The sequence below is a fragment of the Bactrocera latifrons genome, unplaced genomic scaffold (genome assembly GCF_001853355.1).
Source record: "Bactrocera latifrons isolate USDA-ARS-PBARC rearing strain unplaced genomic scaffold, ASM185335v1 scaffold_225, whole genome shotgun sequence".
In the NCBI taxonomy this organism is placed as follows: domain Eukaryota; kingdom Metazoa; phylum Arthropoda; class Insecta; order Diptera; family Tephritidae; genus Bactrocera; species Bactrocera latifrons.
The window spans coordinates 442,279-457,391 of record NW_017535797.1 but is presented as its reverse complement, the minus strand read 5'-3'; the positions used below and the strand labels follow the sequence as shown (position 1 = coordinate 457,391).

General features: G+C 35.3%; 1 protein-coding gene across 2 annotated transcripts in view; it reads left to right on the top strand.

The window, feature by feature from the left end:
- The window catches only part of LOC108968693 (long-chain fatty acid transport protein 4-like), a 30,940-nt gene extending 17,046 nt beyond the window's left edge, over nucleotides 1-13,894 (top strand). For both annotated transcript variants that reach the window (XM_018932867.1, XM_018932866.1), the window contains 3 exons: nucleotides 11,338-11,961; nucleotides 12,017-12,218; nucleotides 12,434-13,894. In XM_018932867.1, coding sequence (XP_018788412.1) covers nucleotides 11,338-11,961; nucleotides 12,017-12,218; nucleotides 12,434-13,375 — 1,768 coding nt within the window. In that variant the 3' untranslated portion in view covers nucleotides 13,376-13,894. The remainder of the gene's footprint in view (nucleotides 1-11,337; nucleotides 11,962-12,016; nucleotides 12,219-12,433) is intronic.
- The last annotated feature ends 1,219 nt before the right edge of the window (nucleotides 13,895-15,113 follow it).

The following is a 15,113-nucleotide window of genomic DNA, read 5'->3' as shown; positions in this document are numbered from 1 at the left end:
GCGGCGGACAATCCAAATTCTTGTTTCAGTGTCCCAGTTATCCATTTTTGTTAAATGTAAAAGTCAATCTGCAAAATAAAAATTAACCAGATTGCTTAGAATGCAATGGTGAAAGCTGTACTAATTCTTTACCTACAATCTACCTCAACGAGATCGACGACGATAATAATGAACAATAATGTATATAGTTAATGAAATTAACATTAAAGTTACTTTGCAAACATAATTCATAACATATAAAATTAAAAACTTTACTGTAAACATTTTTTTCCCCTTTCGGCTCTTATTTTTCAGTAAATTGTTGTTAAAAATTGTTGTAATCCAGATCGGGCAATTTTTTTTTTTAACATTTTTCTATATACTATTAAAAACACATTTCCAAAGTTTTGTAATGATTCATTGACAGTCCCTGGATTCCGAGGTTTTACTATTTTTATGCCTTACGGCACTCCACTAATATGTGATTGGGGATTATATCTGAGGTACTTTAATGAAAGAATGAGAGCATTTTATTTGTCTGTGGCATATTAATTGTGTCTTCAACGTAAATTAATAAGATACCAAACTTATTTGTAATCTATTGACGGTTTCATCGGATAATGAATGTTTAATTCTTTCGAAACAGTTTTTAATACAAAGTATTTGCCAGCACCTGAAGGAATTACAGGTTAATTTTCGAGAGTTTTATCGTAATACGAGTTTAAAAGTTTCGACGGGACTAGAAAATCATTTCCTCAACATGGACCCAAACACGGAAGAACGGTTTGCAAGATTTCAGAGGCAAAAACTACGAATAATGACGATTTTTAAAACCATAAACATAAAATATTTACACGAATTTTAAAATTTATTATTATTTTTTTTCTTTTTAACGGTAATATATGTATATAATACCATGAAAATCTACAGTGTTTTAAAAGTGTAAATTCTCTTTGTGCGAATAGATAGATTTGCATATAAAAGCTGAGTTGTCTTTAACTTTTTCCTTTTTTTTTGCAATGATTTTTTTGTTAAATTGGCCCAAATGGTGAGTTTATAAGAAAATCTGATTTTCTTGCACTGCTAATGTCCCAAAAATGGAGTATGGAGTTGATACGGGGATATACTGTACAGAGTTAACCATGAGGTAGACACTGCAGTATATTTTAAGCTGAGGTCTTTGCTATTGCAAAAGTCGCGGAGCTGACCTCCAATGCATCCGCCGTCAATTCCAGAGTCAACATCTACGTAGATAGCCAAGCAGCAATCAAGATAGCGCATATCGGCCAAAAGTGTCTTGGGAAGCAGCGCAGCGGTGGAAAGTGTTGCCAGAAGCAAGCGACTTCAAATCTACTGCGTGCCAGGCCACAAAACCAACGAGAGCAATGAAATTGTGGACGAGATTATCAAGAATGGTGTAAGGGCATAATCCGAAAACGAGATCAAAATTGGGAAACCCATATATTGTATAACAACGATGTGAACAGAAGATGGTAGAAAAAAAACCCAATAGAAGGAGCTACCTGGGTGAAAAACTGCAAAAATAATGTGCAAAAAGGTAGAACGGAAGTACGCAAAATTCCTATAGGGGCGCGATAGAAAATAGTGTAAGAATATGGGACGAATAGTAACTGATCACTGTCTGATGGCGACGCACACCTGCAGAATGAGGCCCCCTCCCTAAAAGTTAAAATTTATACATTATATCGATCATAAGTGACACTCCGCGACTCTCCCCTTGTATGTTGAAATTCGCATTAAGCGCAGACATCCTAAAGGATGACTACTCCTCATGGTACTAGGTCCATCTGAACTCCATCTTGTACCGCACAAAACCAAAACTTGTCTATACGTGGGTTATTGGCCTACCAGACTAAACTAACTTAACCTCAAGTGTATGAAATAGCTTTTTTAACTTTAAGAATAACTGAAAATATTTTTTTATAAAGTTAACAGAGGGTTGAAAATATGTAATAAATATGTATGCTAATGACCACGTTCTCAAGAATTGGGACTGTCGCAAGCCACAACCTTGCGGATTATGAGAAAGGATTTGGACTTGCTCAGTATTATTCTCAGTCAAGAACTGAAGCCATGAACCACCGTAAACGTCTTGAATTTATTGATTTTACTTCTGAACCACTTGAAAAGACAAAGCTTTTTTATTAACCAAAGAATTGATCTTGACATTAACTGGTTTTAACAAGACGTTCGTAGGTGCCACAACCGAATTATTGTGCGGAAAATTTAGAGATTCGATGATTTGTTGATATTGAACGTGATATTCCTGACATATGGCTTGATTTAGTGGAAAAAGTACTCAAAAGTTGGGTTCATCGAATTCGTTCTTGCAAAAGAAGTCATGGAACATAAAAAACGTGAGAATTTCCTTAATAATTAGTGTGTCTTTTGTTTTAAAGAAATCATATGACTCTTATTGAAAAACCCTGTATATAATTCTGTATAAATACAAAAATACTTAAGATTTTCTTAAAAAACTTGTAAAAACTACGATTTTAAGCGATCGTACTACGTATAGGTAATTATTATATAACGTGATTGAATTTTATTTTTTGTATTCAAATTTTTATAAGTACTATATGTATACAGACATACATCTAAATAAAACTCGTATACAATAAACTTATAACTCCAAGTAATTAAAATTCTAACTGCCTACCATCGCTGTGAATGTAAAATTCAACATGTTAAACAAAAAATTACAAAAAGAAAAATATAACAAAACCAAAAACGTAAGTAGTAATAGAGGAATGCCAAAAGCAAAAGTGAAGTAATATCATAAAGCTTTGCTGGCTACCGTTCAATGTACCGGACGCCACCACTGACCTACAGAATTGTTTTACGTACAAATTTGGCGCTTGAAGAACATTTTCTGTTTTATTTACGTTTCACTACTTTATTGTCACTTTCAATCATTACATTGCGTACTGTTGGTGATCGCAAGCAATTATATGTGTATATGTATATATAAGTATTTACATATTTATATATATTATACATACATATGTATATATTCATGTATGTACTGGGCGCTGATTAATTAAGCACTATCGGCAATTTAGCTTATTTGTGTGTATATAGTGTTTTGAAGTATATATATATTTATATTGATGAATGTACAAGTAAAAAGCGATAAATTGAGGGCTATATTGATTAGCGTTCGTTTAAAATTGACATTTAAAAGAGCAACTCCGTACAACTCATATGGCTGATTATCATTTGTGAGTTTATTAAATCAGTAGCTTGGGTTGAATATGCCGCGTTATGTTTTTCTCCAAGGCCTGAATCGAAGCGGTATTGTTTCCATAGACTTTTGACATCTCCTCACAGAAAAGAGTCCAACGGTATGATATCACGCGATCTTGGTGGCCAATCAACCGGCCCAAAACATGAAATAATCTGCTCACCGAAGGGGTCTCTCAATAAATCCGTTGATTGTTGCGATGTGTGGAAAGTGGTGCGGTCTTGTTGAAACCAAATGTCGCCGAGATCACTGGCTCCAATTTCAGGCATCAAATAATCTGATATTATGACGCGAAAGCGATCGCCATTGACGGTTACGTTCTCATCGGCATCATTTTTGAATCAAAATGAACTGATGACTTACCCGGTTCACACACCGGCGGTTCTTAAATCTCTTCAGGTTGCTCTTCGTCCCAAATGCGGTAATTTTGCTTATTTACATAGCTATCAAGCCAGAAATGGGCTAAACAAAATTTGGACCGAAAAGGTGGCATCTTCTTAGAATTTTTCAAGAGCATATCGATCGAGGCGTTGTCGACTGGGGAGGTCGAGCGACTTTATTTTCTGCACAAGGTGCATTTTGTACCCTTCAATTTGAGATATCGACTTAAAATGCGTCAAGTCGTTCCATACGTCAGTCCGAGTTGCTACGAACGGCGCCTACTCGACTTTGCACGGTCTTCGTGTACACTCTCAGCTAGGCTGCTATATTTTCTCAGTACGTGCTGGACGTGGTCTATTCGGTCGAATTAAATTATGAATTCTGGGTCTTAAGATAGGTGATGGTGTTGCGAATAGTACGATTAGTACGCTGATTATGTCGACCATAAGTTGAGCGAAGCGCGAAACATATTCCTTACAAAACATGAAATTACAAAAAATACTGAACAAAAATAACATGACAGCTTGACACAAAGGCTGAAAGAAGTACTTCTCCTTCCATCACCCATGATCAGCGTGACGATCTGCGTCGAACTAGCCATGTATGCCTGTTCGTAAATATGCGAAATAGTCCTTCAGTTTTCGAGGTGCCAATCTGAAATTTAACACATGTGCTTTTCTCTTCAAGAAGTTGCACATTTGTCGGAATACCTGATATCGCATCTCTATAGCAGAGAGCTGTCAAACTGATCGATCAAAATCAAGTTTTTAATGGAGAATTTTTTTTATTTATAAAGAGTGTTATAGTTTGGTGCAACTGTAATTAAGGTTTATTCTTTTTTTATCATTACAAATTTAAATTTTATTAAAATTATACTATGATATTTACTTATTATTATTGTTGAATTGAAAAGCTTTTTTTTTTTACCAGTTTCAAAGGTTTTCTTCTAAAGAATAGTTTTGTTATACTTTTTATCAACTTTTGCATTTTTCGCTTACACTTTAGTTTGCATTGAAAGAAGCAAAAAATCGACGCTTTAAGATTATTTCGACCTTTGAACATATTTTACTGTTATATGTACATACTACATTCGCATTCATGTTATGGAGGTTTGCTGTGCCATAAAGCCGCACCGAGATCTATATTTCTACTTTAGTCGCCACTTTTTATTTTTATCAAACTGGTTTTTGCGCATTTTGTGCAGCTTTCTTGAAGTATCTGGCTGCTTGACTGTTGATTATGTCGGAGTTTGGTGGTTCGGTTTTGAAAATTGACGAAAAGCAGTTTGTTATGCTGCAGCAACCTTGACGAAGTTGAGGCGAAACTTCGAGGCTTTTTGGCTTTTTTGTATGATTTTGTTTAAACATTAATATAAGTATATATGGTATAACTATATACTATATATGCTAAGTGAGTAAATGTATACAGACTTGGTTATACTGATTCTAAAATAAAAATATTTTTTTATTTCCTCTTTACATTTTTATATTTTTTTATTTTTCATTTTATTTATAAATATTAGCAGGAAGTAAATTTCCACACAAACAAAAAATAAAGTATTATGAAAATTGCATGCAAAGAAGACTTAGAGTGCAAAACCATTTGCAAATAATACATCGATATTTTCTTTCAATTCAATTACAATTGCTTGCGGTAATTAGAGAAATAATATGTGGTTTGCTGCTTTATAGGCAATTCCAGATATATTTTCAAGTGATTGACTTTAAGTGCATCTTCGTTGTATTTGTCATACGTTTACATAAACACAAGGAAAGGCGTTAAATTCGGGTGCAGTGAAGATATAATACCCTTCTAAACAAAAAAAGGGTGCATACAAGTAATCGCTTTTATCGTTCAGTTTGTGTGACAGCTGTATGCTCCCGTAGTCCGCTCTGAACAATTTGTTGGGAGATTATAGTGTTTCTTAGGATAATAATCTACCCAAAATTTCGTAAAGAAAATTTATCAAATAAAAAAGTTATAAATACAAGGGTTTTATTTTTATTCTTCGTTGTAGCCATTACATTCTGACAAATGAGCAGCTTCTTGGGGAGAAATGGTCCTCTGTCGAGTTTCAGATCGATTGATAACAAAAACTGAGAGACTTTGAAGAAGTTAAGCAAACTTATATACCCTGTTCAGGGTATAAAAATATATATAGCTATACATATACACATAAGTTGATACGTATCGTATATATATATTTTAGTTGATATGCACACAGTTGCATATTAAATTTCAACAACTCGCTTAAATAGTATATGTGTATACCTCTATAATACCCACAGTCATATAATTCTATAACCACAATATAAATCTATGAATCCATTAGTATACCGGTACTTGATTTGATTACTTGTTACGATGAATTGCAGGTTTCCATTTTTTATTATTTTTTCTTTACCGGCAGACCGGAAAAATGATTGAATTAGCATTTTATATATGAGTTACATATTATGCAATGACATGTGATTTATTGTAGTAATATAAATATTTCGGTTTATTGATGTATTTACACATTTAAACATATTGCTGTTGTAAAATAGCTCTTCTGCTCGATCAAAGTTTCGCACTCAATTGAGCTCGCTGAGTAAACAGTATATTGCAATGTAATGAATACTTACGATGTTCAATAAAAGTCAATTGCGGGATCATAATATTAGTTATAAATGAGGTGAGTACGGATACTTAACCGGTGGTCTTTAAAGCTTGTGTCTCACAGGCTATGTCTGCTCTAAAAATCCTATGAATTTAATACTAGGGGCGCCGACTATATAGATTTAGGTCAATAGCATTATCAACACTGTTAAAGGAATACCATTGCGATTGTGCAACAGGTACCATTAGAGACTCTACATTTTATTTATATTATAGAGGCCTTAAGTCGAGACGTGCTCAAAGGAAGTTATCAAGATAGCACTAGAGCAATTTCCATGCTGCTATCCAGAATCCACGAGCAATTGCCTGCTGAAGATCTGACACAACATCAGTTTGCCAAACTGACGTTGTTATTAAATCTTGCATATCAAAGCTGTTTTGGCTTCCTACTATAGCTCTAAGACTACGAATACAAAATTTTACGATATATTTTAATTGAAAAAAAACTACAACGCTGATGAGCCAACAAGGAAGGAAATCGTCTTTTTGTTGTATACTGAGAATATATGAAAGGTGTTTGTCTCCTCGCGGTCTATGTTTTTCTTCTTTACTGGCGTAGTCACCGCTTAGGCGGTTTTAGCAGAGTTAACAACAGCTCGCCAGTCGTTTATTTTGTTCGCTATTTGGCGCCGATTCGAGATACCTAGGAGGTATTTCTCTGTTTCCAGCGGCGGGTACTGAATTGAAAACCTTCAAAGGTGGAGTATTCTCTTCCAACCGGATAACATGACCTAGCCAGCGTAGCGGCTATCTTTTAATTCGCTGAACTATGTCAATGTCGTCGTATATCTCATACAGCTCATCGTTTCGTCGTCTGTGGTACTCTCTGTTGACAATGCGCAAAGAACCACAAATCTGCCGCAAATCCTTACTCGAACACCCCTAAGATCAACTCATCCGGTGATGTCATTACACATGCCTCTGTACCATATAACAGAACGGGGTAGGTAGTAGTGTTGTTTTGTACAATTTTGTTGAAGATTGTATCTTCTCTATTCAGCCCTGCAACTCGATTTTTTTTTCTCCAACTGTGGTTTGAAGAAGTCGCACGACAGGTAGACTTGTCTGAAACCTCGTTTGGTATTGAACTTCTTGGAGAGGTTCTAAACGAGTTTTTGGTATTGCTTAACATCAGTTTACACAGTCGAATTAGTTTTTCGGTGATGTTTTCTGATAATGATAATTCTGTAAGATGCAAAGACCTAGTCGGCTTAGCACTTCCTTCCTGTATTCCTTCACGATTCTGAGATCGAGGTCGGGCTTCCATTTCATAAGCAATTCAGCTGATTTTTCGGGCATTGAAATTAGTTGTCATAGCTGATTTGTTATGCACTGGAGCATATTCCGTAGACATATAGTTGTTTATTCCTTTAATTAGGGCTAAGTGTGTCTTAAGTGGAATCATCCGACCAAAAAGTCAATTTTGTATGCTTTAATTTTCCCTCTCCTCAGTAATAGTAAAAATAACAGTAATGAAATTGTGTACTATTTGAATACTTCAACAATTTTAAGTTCCTTTACATCCGACCTAAGTTTATTTTTAATAGATTTTTTATGGCTTTCTACACTCATTAACGAATGCAATTTATTTATATTTTAAACATTCACTTTCAATGGCGGCAGTCATTGACCTATATGACACATATACATACATATTCATGTAATTTATGTAAGTGCGTACATTCGCTTTTATATAAATATATAAGTACACGCATACATATCTATTAACAAGGCGATAAAGAGGTCGAAACAAAACTGTAGATATAATCAGAAAGCGTTACATATTAGCCACTTAAAGATTTATAGTATATGACGATATGTATACAGTGTGTATGCTACCGTTAGGTGAATGCACTTCTGAATGACTGCTTATCTAAAGTAAATACGAAATAATTGAGTTCGAAATGCATTGCCCTGCAATAAGGCATGTAAGTATAGTATTATAATAATATCTGTAATAAACTAGTTTCGAAAAAAAAATATTAAATGGTTTCATTGAAATAAATTATAAAATTTATATGACTGTGACTGAATGGGATATAAGTCAGATCTTCGAAAAAAGCAAATTTTTTCTATTGGAAAAATACTGTCACGATTTTAAAGATTCATAGTACATACATATATGTTAAATAAGCTTGAAATGTATCCTATTATATTAAAAAGGGGTGAGTGGGGTACTCTGGCCTTTTTTTTGAAATTTTTTTTTTCATAGAAAGATAGGTATATCGTGGAGTGTATAAACAAATTTTTTCCGAATTTTTTTTTTCACTGGCGGACACGATTTCTCATGTTTGGATCATCTGAAACATAAAAACCCAATTTATTATAAAAAAGTACGGTTATCGTCCCTACTAGAATCATGAAAGAATGTTGATAAATTTAAAAATTTTGTCATAACATTGCCAAGAAATTATAAAAAGATTATGAATCTAGTAGTGACGATAGCCAGGCGTTTTGTGAACATTAAAAAAAATTGAGCAAATCGGTTGAGTAGTTCGACTGGAATTACGTCCGCCAGTTTAAAAAAATTTAATTTGCGAAAAACACGTTCAAAGTTTGAGGTGTGCACTCCGAGCGCTCTGAACCTCGAGCGGTATTATTATCTTTGCGCCTTTTTCGAAACCTTCCAATGGTAAAGAGGGTTTCTACATTAATTAAGGGAACAGAAAATGCAACAAAAAAAAAAAAAAAAAAAAAATTGAAAAAAGATTACTCTACTGACCTCTAAACGGAAAACTTGTATTGTATCCATATCTATAATTTTGTAGAAAATTATATACTACTGTTGACAATGATTTTTTCCATAAGCTGACATTTAAAATTTCAAGGTAAAAGTTTTGATTTTGTGGGCTAACTTCGAAAAACGGAGAACTGTTTTCTTACTTTTAGTATGACCCAATCAATCTGAAGTAAAATATTGATTTGGTTGAATTCCCAGCCCAATGTTGTAGAATGTAATAATTGAAGGCTCCCGCCATTTTTTGCCCCTGTATAACGCCAAAATCTTAAAAAGGTCAAGAGAGAACTATCTTCTAGTTGGTTGGATCAGATGAATAATAGTAAAGACGATTTTGTTTAGTTAGAATATGATATATGAAAGTCTTACCTCTAAGGAGATTATATTCCAAACATATGTTAATAATGCGTATCCTAACTTACCATTTGATTAAATTTGCCCCGGACGAAATTAAAATAGTTCAACGTATTTTAATACAAATCTATATTACCGCCTTCAAAATCTGTGTAAGCTCGTAAGCCAAAATACAAGCATCCCAACGCTTTTTCCAATTGTCTATACAGTTGGTATAGCTTGGATTGGAATGGTCTTCAGTGGACTTCAGCGATTTTTGTATCTTTTTCGGTTTCGGCTCATGTTTAGAGCTCCATTCGTTAGACTGTTGTACAATTTCGACGTTATATTCATAAACTAATGTCTCGTCATTAGTAATAATGCCTTTGGTGTATGTAAGGTTCTCATCTATGTTGTCAAACATCGTTCTTACAAAAGATTCTGCTACAAGTTAACAAAAATGTGTTAAGCTGATCCTTAAGTGCTGTTGAGATCCTTTGCTATCTCTCCGATACCAACAAGACGATTTTCAAGCAAATATCCTCATTAGCAGATGTGGATGGTCAACTCCGATGTCTCAACTTTTCGAATACTTCACGTTCTTCACTGAATGCCTTGTGCCACACAAATATCTTTGATAGTAGTGTTGTATTTAGATCCCGTCCAATGAATACAAGTCAAGAGTACAGTCTGAGCGGCTCTAAAAATAAATGTAAATAAAATGCTCATTAGGTAACAGCATTTTCTCTGCGCGATGGATGGAATATACCTTCTGGCCTCGGCCGACAGAGTTTTCTTAGCTAGGAAGACAGGGCGCACCAAGTCTAGTCCAGACAGCCGTTGAGGCTGGCAGTTGAATTTGAGAGGCTGTATGGTTTGATCGCTTCGTTACCCATCACCACCACCTCTAATATATTTATAAGTTGGTTCTCTTCTTCATATTCGCAAAAATAAATGTTGTAAATGTTAGAATGAATTGTGCTATGTACATATAGTGGTATATGATTTTTTCCTCCGGAATTGAAAAAGAAGACCAATATTTAAAAATTCGATGTGCTTTTTTGAGTGGCGTCTTCGTTGGCCTACTTTTCAATTAAATTTCCACTGAATCTGCTATTTCTGTTAACGGTGTATGCTAAAGAGGTATCAGAAATAATGCTGTTGATCAGAAATTGAAGAATTGGACTTGGAAGAATGTTGAAATCTTGTTTTAATGCACTTAAGTGAGTTAATAATAATAGTTTTATCAGCGCCTTGCATGTTCACAGACTGGAACATTGTAGTACCACATGAAGCGTATATAAGTTAAATTTAGTAGACAACGTCTGTTACCGCCAAGAAAATATTGGAATGTAAATTTCAAATACGGGGCTGCTGCGAGGACAGTATGAAATAAAAAATATTTTTTTAAAGTTTTCTAAAACACTACATTGACTCCCGTGTAGCTGTTTCCTTAGCTTTTCCTAACTGCAAACAAATATTTACAACCCATAACGATAATCTTATCCCAAAAGCAATTTGAGTAAATGTATTTGTGAAGTATTTTAGCATGCACTCCACTTGGGTCAACACGGTACAAAGTACAATGGTCATACCAGCAAAAAAGTGGAGAAAGAGAATGAGAAAGTCAGCAAATAGCAAATACTCGCGGCCAAGCATTGCATAGGTGTTTATGACTTTTGAATGCTAATCTGCCAATAAAATTCGGTTAGTTTTGTACTCAGAAAAAACGTACGATAAAGCGTACGATTAAACGATTAAAGTTTATTTTATTTGCGGTTCGATAATTCCTTATCTACGAAGTTTCGTTCTGCTATGAATTACTTGATTATATCTTAATAAAAATTAAAAAAATAAGAACTAACTATTTCTAGCACTTGATTTTCGCACTATTTCTATCACACAAAATCGAATGTAAAATAAAAAGAAAACTTTGCCTTTGAACTCTATTTTACGCAAGCTTTTTTGTTCCCTTTCATTGCAGCGCACTCTGGGCTTACCTCAAGCTGCTGCGTCTGACCAAAAAATATGAACGTGAAAATCTCACCATCGCCGACATATTCCAAATGCAAGTCAAACAGAATCCGAATAAATATGCGATAATCAGCGAAACACAAAAATGGACCTTTCGACAATTGGATGAATTTTCAAATCGAGTTGCGAACCTTTTTCATGCACAAGGCTTTCGCAAGGGTGACGTTGTCGGCTTGCTATTAGAGAATCGCGCTGAATTCGTCGGCATTTGGTTGGGTTTGTCGAAAATCGGCGTTATCACACCGTTGATCAACACCAATCAGCGTGGCCCATCACTTTTACACAGCATTACGGTGGCACACTGTAAATCCTTGATTTTCGGTGAAAGTTTCAAAGATGCCGTAGAAGATGTACGTAATGATATACCCGTTGATGTGCCGCTATATCAATTCAATAATGAAGCAAATGGGGAAGTAATCGCAACGGCGCGTGATATGACTACATTGTTGGAAACTGTGGAGAAGCGTAAAGTGGCGACCACAGCGGATCGCGCCAATCATCATGATCGTCTGGTCTATATCTATACGTCGGGTACGACTGGATTGCCTAAGGCGGCGGTGATCTCACACGCGCGGTAGGTTTAAAGTGGTTTGTGGCTTGTAACTCTCAATTACTCATAAATGTTTCAGCTATCTTTTCATTGCGGCTGGCATTAACTACACCATGGGTTTCCGTCAGGACGATATCTTCTATACACCGCTACCACTCTATCATACTGCTGGCGGCATTATGAGTATGGGTCAGTCAGTTCTATTTGGTTCTACTGTAGCGATACGCAAAAAGTTCTCAGCCTCCGGTTACTTTGCTGATTGCGTCAAATTCCAGGCGACCGTAAGTAATAATGCATTCTATCAAACACTTGAAGTATTAGGCAGGCTCCGTACTCTGCCAATATTTCATATCATCTACCTTTATTAATTGAACTCTAAGTAACTCTGCTATAACGCATGGTGAACTCTTTGCTCTTCTCATGCCTTCACACATCCATTCGTTATATCGTCCGTTTATTCCATAATAAAAACCAGACTTTTTCCGCTTATCCACAGGTCGGTCAATACATTGGCGAGATGGCACGCTATATACTTGCAACCCCAGCATCCTCCAACGATCGCGCTCATCAAGTACGTCTCATTTTCGGTAATGGTTTGCGCCCACAAATCTGGCCACAATTCGTCGAACGTTTCAATATACCCAAAGTAGGTGAATTCTATGGCGCTACGGAGGGTAATGCAAATATTATGAATAATGACAGCACAGTCGGGGCGATTGGTTTCGTCTCACGTATACTGCCGAAAGTTTATCCCATCTCAATACTGCGTGCCGATCCTGATACTGGTGAGCCAATACGTGGCCCCGACGGCCTTTGTCAACTGTGTGAACCCAACGAACCTGGCGTGTTTATCGGTAAAATTGTTAAAGGTAATTCAGCACGTGAATTTCTCGGTTATGTGGATGAGAAAGCATCGGCAAAGAAAATCGTACACGACGTATTTCACAAAGGAGATATGGCTTTCCTCTCCGGTGATCTTTTGGTTGCCGATGAGCGCGGTTATTTGTTCTTTAAAGATCGTACCGGCGATACGTTCCGTTGGAAGGGTGAGAATGTGTCGACTAGCGAGGTGGAGGCGCAGGTTAGCAATGTCGCTGGTTATAAGGATACTGTTGTTTACGGTGTGACCATACCGCATACGGAGGGACGCGCCGGCATGGCTGCTATTTATGATCCCAACAACGAAGTGAATTTGGAGGTGTTCGCCGAGAAATTGGCGAAGGTTTTGCCTACGTATGCGCGCCCACAATTTTTGCGTTTCCTCACCAAAATCGATATGACCGGCACATTTAAGTTGCGTAAAGTGGACTTGCAAAAAGAGGGTTTCGATCCTTCTACCATTAAAGATACAATTTACTATCAGACGCCGAAAGGACGCTATGAACTGCTGACACCGGAGATTTATGAAAAAATCAATGCTCACGAATTGCGTTTTTAAGCGCATTTAGCACTGTTGAACGCGTCGCCTCTTTTGTGAGGTTATATTTGCCTGTTTTCTAGAATTTAAGCATTTTCTATTAAAATTAAAAATTAAAAAAAATTGTTACGTTAGTTTTTAGTACACACTTTGCTCACACAAAGTTTGTCAACTAAAGATCAATTATACTTTTTTATTACTTCGTACATTCATATGTAAAAATTGTTATCTTGCTGTTAGAGTTAGTTGGTAGAATAATAACATTATGTAGTATAACACTTGTAAATATAAATTGTTTACATTAGGTTCGACAAATTTCTATCGATTAAACGATAACTATTTGATAAGAAACTATTATAACTTAAGTGTATTACGGCTAACGCATTTTCTAGCTGAATTCATTTAAAATACTATATAAGACGGTTGAGGTTTACGTACCTAAAGCTGTTAAAGACTTTTCATACACAATAATATATAAATATGTATTTCTAGTACGCACAAACCGATTTGGAAAATAAAATGAGATTAAAGTTTCAATAACTTTTTTAATTTTCATTTATATTCATTATTTCATTAATAATCATTGTTAAATGAAAAATGTTAAGGTTTCCGTTCAAAAAACTCAACTTAGCAACATTCCGAAAAAGTTATTTGTTTCTGTTGTTTACATGATTTCTGGGTGTTAGACTGAGTTAAATGGTTCTCGAGTACTAGGAGTTGTTCTGGACCGCCAAATTGTTGATATTGGTTTTTTATTTCATATTAGAAATATATTATACAAAATCGGAGCTCGGAGACAACTGCCCAGCCGCTGGGCTTCATCGCTGAACAAAATTTAACTCGAAAACGTCGGATCTTCTTGAAACTTTTCAAGAGCCCATAGACTGAAACGATGTCACTTGGGAAGGTCGAGGACGCCAAGTTGTTCCATACGTCAGTTCGAGTTGCTGGGAACGGCGGTCTTCGTGCACGCGCTCAGCAACGGCTGTTATACGAGCATTTTCCTCACTACGTGCTGAACGTGATCTATTCGGTCGAATATTATTGAGTGCTGGGATGGTGTTGCAAATAATACCCTCAGTAGGCCGATTATGTTGACCATAAGTTGAGCGAAGCGCACGAAGCACATTCTTTACAGAACGTCAATTTCGTAACAAAGTTCAACGATTCGTAAAAGTTGCACATATGTCCTGTGTGCAGAGTCTCCGCATAACACTAATGCCCCGCTAATATCACTCACTCATCATTGACCTTTGAAATAAATAGACGCATTTGGTTTATAAACACGTTTATTCTCATTCATATATATATATTAAATATACTATATATCATATACTATTTTAATTCACAATGAATGTGGTGTTTTCTTAAAACAATTTCTTTTATTTTTATTTATATGTATGTATTTATGTATATGTTTTGCATTTATGCATGCATGTACGACTGCTACATTGGTGTCTCTTGAGTAAGTAAACAGTATACTGCCAAAAAATTGGAATAACACAGAAATAATGCGTTTTGTTTCACGGATTTTTAAAACTTACATTTAATATTTATGAATTTATTGTTATTTACATTAACGGACAATTAAATTAAAAAAATCACAAAATTAGAAGTTTGATATTTTTTAAAATATTTCGCGAGTTACATATATATGTACATTAGACAAGACACTGATTATAATAAAAACTAAATTTTAATATTATTGATTAATTGATTTTAATCAATAATTTTTTAATGATTATATTTCAAAATCAAA